We start from the raw sequence: 8,070 nt of genomic DNA on the forward strand, positions 1-8,070 counted from the left end.
TTAAAGTAATTAATTTATAAGTTTTTTTTATCAATTTCAGCTTATATGTTTTATAGATTTATTAAGAGAAAATAAAATGGTTAAGAAATAATAATAATAAAAATAATACATAAAATAATAACAAAAAGAGAATTTATACAACAAATACCTGGGTTCTAATAAGAACCTGTTACTGGACCTCTATCCATAGTGGTGGAGGTTCATGTAAAAATCCCAATAAAAACCTTCATTGTGGATACTCTGAATAAAAAACTTCTTCCTCTCCTCCATAATCATTTTAGAAATCAATAGAAATAAGATGGTCGTTTAGATATATAACCCAAAAGGCGAAGAATCGTATGAGAAAGAAGTTATGATTAGAAGCGTAAAAAGACATCTGAATCTTAATCACATCTAATCTCATACCCACCCATGAATTACATCATAGAAAGGAATTGATCTAGTGTATCTCGGTACACCTCATTAGTTTTAACATTCAATTAGGATTGATCAAATGGTGGAGATCTCTCTTATGCTTATTACTATAACTTCCCTTCTCACCGAAACTCAACTCTAACCCATAATCCTCTTTATTATAGCATATATATTTAAAAATCTCTAATGGGGGAGATGATGAATAGCTTTGTAAACCACTCTAAATCACTGTTAAAACTTAAGCGGATGTAACTTTAAGACCCCTATTTTTTTTTGCATTGAATTGAGACGATTAAGTGGTAACCCATACACCCCACCCCCTTAGAAAGACCGCCCTCTGTCCATGTTTATCAAAAAAAATTTCGAGATTAAAGTACTTCAAAACCTTAGTATCAGAGATGGATCATGTTGTCAGAGACGGTATGAATGATGTGGGGGTATGGTGCCATTACGTTTTGCAACACCTTACTCATACCCACGTAGGGGCCATTATAGAAATACAAATATAAAGAAATATTATCAGATAAACTTCAAACTGTGACGTTACATTCAATTAAATCGGTACGACAAATTTAATCTTATAAAGCGAAAGAAACATCAAAACAAACTAATCCATCTCACATCAAAGTAAATATGCCAATGTAATATGAGATAAAACACTCATGGATTGATCTAAGCCATGCATTCCCCTATGTGTGCCTCCTAAAATTTACACATATATCGACTATAAAACTCGTTGAGTTCATGGTTAAAACTATCAACAATATAATAAGCAGTTGACTTAATAACATTGAATAGATTAAGCTAAATACCACTGCAATACTCATACTGAAAGCTTAACATAAATCTCAAACAGCGAAAGTGATCTTGACGAAATATTATACAATACTAAAGAATCATGCTTAGACAAGCACATATCCCGTTCTTGAAAATGAGGGTAAAAAAGTCTTTTTCTTGCACATTTGGTATCATCTGTTTGTAATCTCTCGTTGTAAGTAACTTATCACTCCCACATTTGGTTAATATTAAGTAAACTCTTATCTGGTCACTTACCTTATCATGTGAGTATAGCAAGAACGAGAATCTTACATGGTAAAAGGTATGACAACGACAATCTTACTTGATAAGCAAGGGTGGTGGCTTTTACTCGGTTGGTGACACCAAGTAAGATTATTGTCTACTATGTCATTTTGATGGCCGAGATCTTATTCAGTAAGGTAATCGAGAGTGATGAGTCTTATTGGTAAGCGTTTAGTAAACGACACCTTACTGATTTCTCTCTCTCTCTTGTGTTGATGTACACTACTTCTACATAAATCTTGGAGTCTTGTTTTGCTTGCCTTTATTATATTTGCTTGATATTGGATTATTATGCTTAGATTGCCATCTACTTGTTGCTAAACCCATTATTTCCACATTTTTTGTTTGTGGTTGAACATGCACTTAGGCCTGTTTGGTTAGCGGGATTTGGTAGGATTTGGAATTTGATTCCATTCCAATCGCAAGTTTGGTTTAAAGAAAAGTCTTCCATTGAAATTCCACAAACATTGAGTTGAGAAATCCCATGGTGTTGATAAGTCACGACGAAAACCAGTTTGCGAGCAACATGTTTGAAGATGTCCTCTGCAAACTATGAATCCAACAAAGAGTTATGTAACATACCCGGGATTCCGGGAAAGCAGGACAAATGTTGAGCTTACTAGCAGACCACTTTTGATCGAGTTATACAAGACGTTGGATGAAGCTAAAAGGCAAATTGGGACGACAAGTCCTGAATCAGAAACAAAAGGGATGTTGTTCTTGTTAGCATACATTATGTAATGGACAAAGTTAATCTCCCATTTTTAGTCAAGTAAAGAGAATACAAGGATATAAGGCAAGAATTGCAGAATTTCTGAAAATTGGAAGATGAAGTCAAGGTTGCATATAAAGATTTCCAAACCATAAATACCAACAATAATTCTTCATGTATATGAAAGCCTGAAAGGTTATGTCATAATTAAACACTAACATAAGCATGAACTAAGCTAATCTGAATGGTAATTGCACTTCAATCTCTATACCTTGCTCGCCTGTTCGAAATGTCATCTCTTCACAGCTCCACACTTTGCAATACAGCCATCATCTTGGTCCTCAATCTACATAGAATAAATTAAACCATCTTCCTCATGGAGGAGCAGCAGCGATTCCGTATAAGAATTCACAAACACAGAATTGTCGGTTACGTGAATCTCAAGATCCTTGATTTGCTCTGTGCAAGGTTCATATACAGCAAGTGTAGCCTCCAAATCAAAATGACCAAAAAAATCAAAGTCCTTTTCTATTATAGGTTTCCCACTCTTGCTAAATCCCAGGGTCCTCTCTATCCTTTCATATGGTGCTTCAATGGTGTACAATTTTGTAAACCATTTTGGATCACCATGCTCCATCATCCATACACCACAAACTTGATGCTTGCTTGTATTTTTTGTGTATTCAAGCACAACAAGAGACTCCCTTAGCTTGGAGATCGAAAAGGCTAATTCAGGAAGGTGATCCAAATCATCCGGAAGGTGAGCCAAACTATCTGGGAGGGCTATCTCTATAAACTCATCACTAACCATATCAAATGCCATAATCAGATTACGTAATCCGCCATTCTCATCAATCCTATCATAAGCAAACCAATAAATAAACTGACCTATAACTGCAGAAGACCATGTAAATCCAATTGATTTACGAGGCAGATTACCAGATAAACATTCCCATTCCCCTGAGCTCAATTTAAAAACCAGAACTTGGCAAGGGATGCAGCTTATTACCTTTGGATTCGACCATGTACTAATAAATGTAACATAGACAAGCATAGGGTCACAAGTGTTAGGACAAACCCCAAAGCCAAGAACACTTGAAAAGTGTGCACTGATCACTTTAGGGACAACAACAGCAGTCGATTTTCTAATTGAAGGATTCCAAAGAAGAGCCATATCTATCAGATAGTTGGGCCAGAGATCGCCTTTCTTTGGATGATAAAAACCGTAAAAGCACAAGACGCCATGAGAGCTTTCGATTATTCTCGATAGATAAAGTTCTTCAAGGAGCGGAGGCACAGTCGGAGTAAACGTTTGTCGGGGGAAAGTGTCATCATCAACAAAGCAAACACATTTGAACCCAGTTACTTGCCGATCTGCGACTTCGTACTTCATAAGCAGATGTTGAGGCTGAGTGTTGGGGACGCTGTAACCAGCAATAAACTCAGAGGAATCGATCAATGACTTCCATGCTTTGCAGACCGATCTGAATCGAAGCAATGATTTCACCGGAATCCTTTTGATGATTTCGAATTGGATATCAAAAGCAATGTGCGGTGACATTTTGATTTCGGGGATATGAATGATGAATCTGTTTCTAGGGTTTATGCTTTATAACAATGGAAGTTCGTTGCGTGATTGCGTGACGGGGAAGATTCGTAATTCCTTTCCTAACGAAAACCTTTTGAAAAGTTAAGAGTTTCGTTTGATTTTGGTCTCTCTCTCCTTGACAACGCTTTTAGGTGCTGTTTACTAAATTTTTTTTTATTAAGGAGCTATTTACCAAATTTTCTATTAAGTCATGTATGGATAAATTTGTCTGTTTGGATAAGTTTGGCTGTCTGGATAAATTTATGTTGTTGTTTACTTTTCTATCTGAATCAACAGTCTGAACAACAGAAATGACCAATTTACCCCTGAGGATTAACTATGGGCTGTTTAGTAAACTGTTGTTCATTTTTTAAGGACAAGAAACAACATAATGCACTGTCCACATACATATTCCAGCTTTGTAATTTGATACAAGAAACTTAAGAACAAATCAACATACTAGTAGCAAATCAGCAGCAATATCGACCACATACATAGACCAGGTAGGGTCAGCAGCAATATCGACCACATACATAGACCAGGTAGGGTTTTTCTAAAAGCAAATCAACAGCAATAGAGCATATACTAGAGCAGCAATATAGCAAAAATTGAAGATAAAGAGGAGAAGTAAAAATCGAGCACATAGTAGCAGAAAATCAGCAGCAATATAGCAAYAATTGGAGATAAAGAGGAGAAGTAAAAATCGAGCACATAGTTGCAGAAAATCAGCAACAATCGAGCACCAATCGAGCAGCTAGGGTTTTTCTAAAAGCAAATAATCTATAGATAAAGAGGAGAAGAACCTGTCAATTGATGGAGAAGAGGGTCGTGAGTGATGGAGAAGAACCTGTCAATCGATGGAGAAGAGGGTCGTGAGTGATGGAGAAGAACCTGTCAATCGATGGAGAAGAGGATCGTAAGCAATGGAGAAGAACCTGTCGATCGATGGAGGAGAAGAGGGCCGTGAGCGATGGAGAAGACTATCAATCGGTCGATCGATGGAGGAGAAAAGGGCTTGGATCGATGGAGAAGAGATGTGCGATTAGGGTTGTCGATCGATGGAGGAGAAGAGGCAGGGTGTTTCTTGGAGACGCACGATAAGATAAGGAAGGGTAGGGCAGTCTTTTGGCCGGCTTAAACTGGACAACCTCCTTCTTTCATCTGGGCGAATAAGCCTATTTCTGAGCGATTAAGCCCGAAGTAAACACCCTAAAAAGTCTGTGCGAATAAGCCCATTTATCCGCTAAGCCCTGTATGCATAAATTTGTTTATCAGGATAAGGTGTTGTTTATTTTTTTTCATCTGAACCAACAGTCTAAATAACATAAATGACCGATTTACCCCCAATATTAATTATTTGAACATCAAAACAAAAAAAAATCATAAAATGGGATGTCTCATATGGGAAGGAGGCGGTGCTTTAAATAAGGGGGTAGGGGTGTCATTTATGTGGCTGAATGAGGACAATACACCATTTCTATCTGTGCGATTAAGCCATGTTCTGTACGAATAAACCATAAGTAAACAACCTAAATGAACTGTGCGAATAAACCCGATAAATCAATAAGCCTAATTAAGTCGTAAATAAAAATAATATGTCAAACGAAGGCCATTTTGCTTCAATCTTTTCCCCTTTTTATTGTTTAAATAATAAAAAGATATTATATATAATTATTTTAGATTATATAAAATAAAATATTTAAGTCCATTCCCATCCCCCCACACTAACCCCCCTCCCTTTCCGAGGGCCATCCTTGGTAAAAGATTTTGTGGTTATCACAAGATATAAAGTTTTAATTTGATTATGTTTATATGTATCTTGAATATATAGGGGAAGGAGACGGAGGTATATATGGGGGGACAGGAAGTTATTAAAAAATGAAGTATTTATAGTACCTTATAAACCAAATTTATCAAAAGTCTTAAAAACAATTTTTAATGCATAAAGTACTATACATTTATGCACAAAGTTTTAAAAACAATCCATAATGCATTAATTACTACTACTTTATGCATTTCATCTTAAAATCTTTTAATATACAATTAAAATAACATATAGTACAAGTTACCAATGCACATTATTACCTTTTCTTTTCATGTTCCCAAGATACTTTTGACACCTTTCACTCATGTCTTCATCCTCGCATACCTCTATGTCTTATCCCCATCCCCCAATGTGAGATTCAAACTGATATTCACCATGAGTTATTAAAAGTTCTTCCATTCATCTCTTATTCAATTGCTCTAGAACTCTCAGTCTCGCTCTCGATCTCTTGATTCTTTGCTCTTGATGTAAATCGAACACATTTGTGGAGTCGTTTAAATATGTTGGATTTTAAATATATTGGATTTTAAATATATTGGATTTTAAACTGTCATACAATTTTTTTCATTGATAGAGTGTGATTGGAACCATAACTCTTATTTATTCAAATTGTATTATTATGTAAAAACCAAGTGTAACTTATATTATCGTTAAATCTTCTCTAATAAAACCAATGAAACTTCAAAATCATTAAAATTCACGACTCTTACCGCATTGCACGGGTACACAACTAGTTGTTTGTGGAAGAGATAAGGCAATCGACGGTTGGTGGTGTCAATGGTCGTTGGTTGCAAGAGTGAAGGGGGTCGACAAGTAGCACTTAGGAGATGGGGAAGTGAGGTAGGGGTGGTGGGTACAATAATCACAAAAAGACCAAATTAATTTAATAAAACACGTAGAAAACGAAATTCTTTTGGTAACAGATAAAAATGTATTCATTTAACGGATTCTTTTTAACAGTGTTAGTAAAAAGGATTAATACCAGTCAAAATATAATACCATGAAGGTTCTTTTTGAAACAAAAAGAACTGTAGGGATCAAAAGGAAAACAAACCTAAAACCATCGGGACCTAATCATTACTTTATTCCAACTTTTAAAAGGTTCACATAAATGGTATAATACCATTTCCAACCAATTCTGTTAAAATCATATATAGAGAGAGAGAGTGTTTGTTTGTTTCAAATGCAAATTATTATATTTATATAATAATGTAATTTAATAAATTGAAATATTTATGAAAATGATGAGAGTTTATTATTATGATTTAATTATTTATGGAAGATTAATAAAGTTCATTAATTATGATCAATACTTTATATTTGGAAACAATCAAAACTTATATGAAATTACATATTCATCAAATTAAATGGACGGTTGAGATTGTGTTGTATTGGTTGTACAAATGTAAAAGATTGTATAATAAAAAAAATCATTTTTTTCTTAATTAAATTTAATTATTAAGGGTAGATTTGTTATTTACATTGTTTTCTATTAAATATGGAAGTTATTAATAAATCTTAATTAAAGTAACATAATAAAGTAAATTTTATAAATGGTAATATTTAAATGTTTATTTAAATTAGAATTTTAAAAATTGAATATTGTTATTTGGTTTCTCGGTTTATTAGTGGTAATAATATGAAAATCGAAAATTATAATATTCATTAATCCACGAAATCAGTAACAGAACCAAACAAAGATTCATGAACCGGTAAAAATATAATCAGCTGTGAAACAGATTCATGTTAGATTTGTTTATTAAAACGTTCATTGAGGAGCTTGTTTTATGAAACGTATGCAGATTGGTTCGTGAAAACGTTCATTGAGGAGCTTGTTTTATGAAACTTTTGGGGATGAACTGGTTGCGTAATATAACATTCTTGCATAATCTTGTTTTCTTATCAACAATATTTGATGAAATTATTTCATTTTGTTTTATTTTTATTTTGGATGATTTTGTTCACTTTATCGTTAACAAAACATGTAATGGTAAATGCATTGACTCTATAAAACGTTTTCGTATTGGAAGAAATTGGCTGATGAAATGGGTGCATGAAGAAAGTGAAACAATTTCGTAATTGATAAGAAAATGTTGTGTAATTAGCGAACAATTTCTTATCAATTTCATAATTGATAAGAAAATGTTGTTCACTTGATATGTAGTGTGTTCATTTGCTTTGGTTTAACCGAAAAGTAAAATATGTACATGACAATATGATGTCTCGGTTTATCCAAAATAGTCAAAAATTAATTGAAAATTAAACTGAATAAGTTATATTTATTYGATAACTGAACCGTTTAATCTGGAAACCAAATAACCCGAAATCGTATTGGTTCGAATGAGTAATTTGGTTTCAGATTTTTTTGACACTCTTAAATGTGCCCCCAATAATAGAAGTTTCTGGATCCGCCAATGGGTCCAAGCACAGGCCGAAGCTTCATACTTATAC

The 8,070-nt window shown here is 34.1% G+C and overlaps 1 protein-coding gene across 1 annotated transcript; it reads right to left on the reverse strand.

Annotated features, from left to right (window-relative positions):
- Window positions 1-2,367: 2,367 nt before the first annotated feature.
- LOC112524608 (putative F-box protein At3g16590) lies at window positions 2,368-3,767 on the reverse strand. The gene has a single exon (XM_025134517.1). The coding sequence runs from the start codon at window positions 3,765-3,767 to the stop codon at window positions 2,553-2,555; it is 1,215 nt and encodes a 404-aa protein (XP_024990285.1). The 3' UTR covers window positions 2,368-2,552.
- Between the last annotated feature and the right edge of the window lie 4,303 nt (window positions 3,768-8,070).

This window comes from Cynara cardunculus (assembly GCF_001531365.2).
Source record: "Cynara cardunculus var. scolymus isolate 2C chromosome LG 1, CcrdV1, whole genome shotgun sequence".
Classification (NCBI taxonomy): Eukaryota; Viridiplantae; Streptophyta; class Magnoliopsida; order Asterales; family Asteraceae; genus Cynara; species Cynara cardunculus.

What these genes read in the sequence shown, in the direction of transcription:
- LOC112524608 (XM_025134517.1), bottom strand. Translation starts at nt 3,767, where the DNA reads ATGTCACCGCACATTGCTTTTGATATCCAATTCGAAATCATCAAAAGG.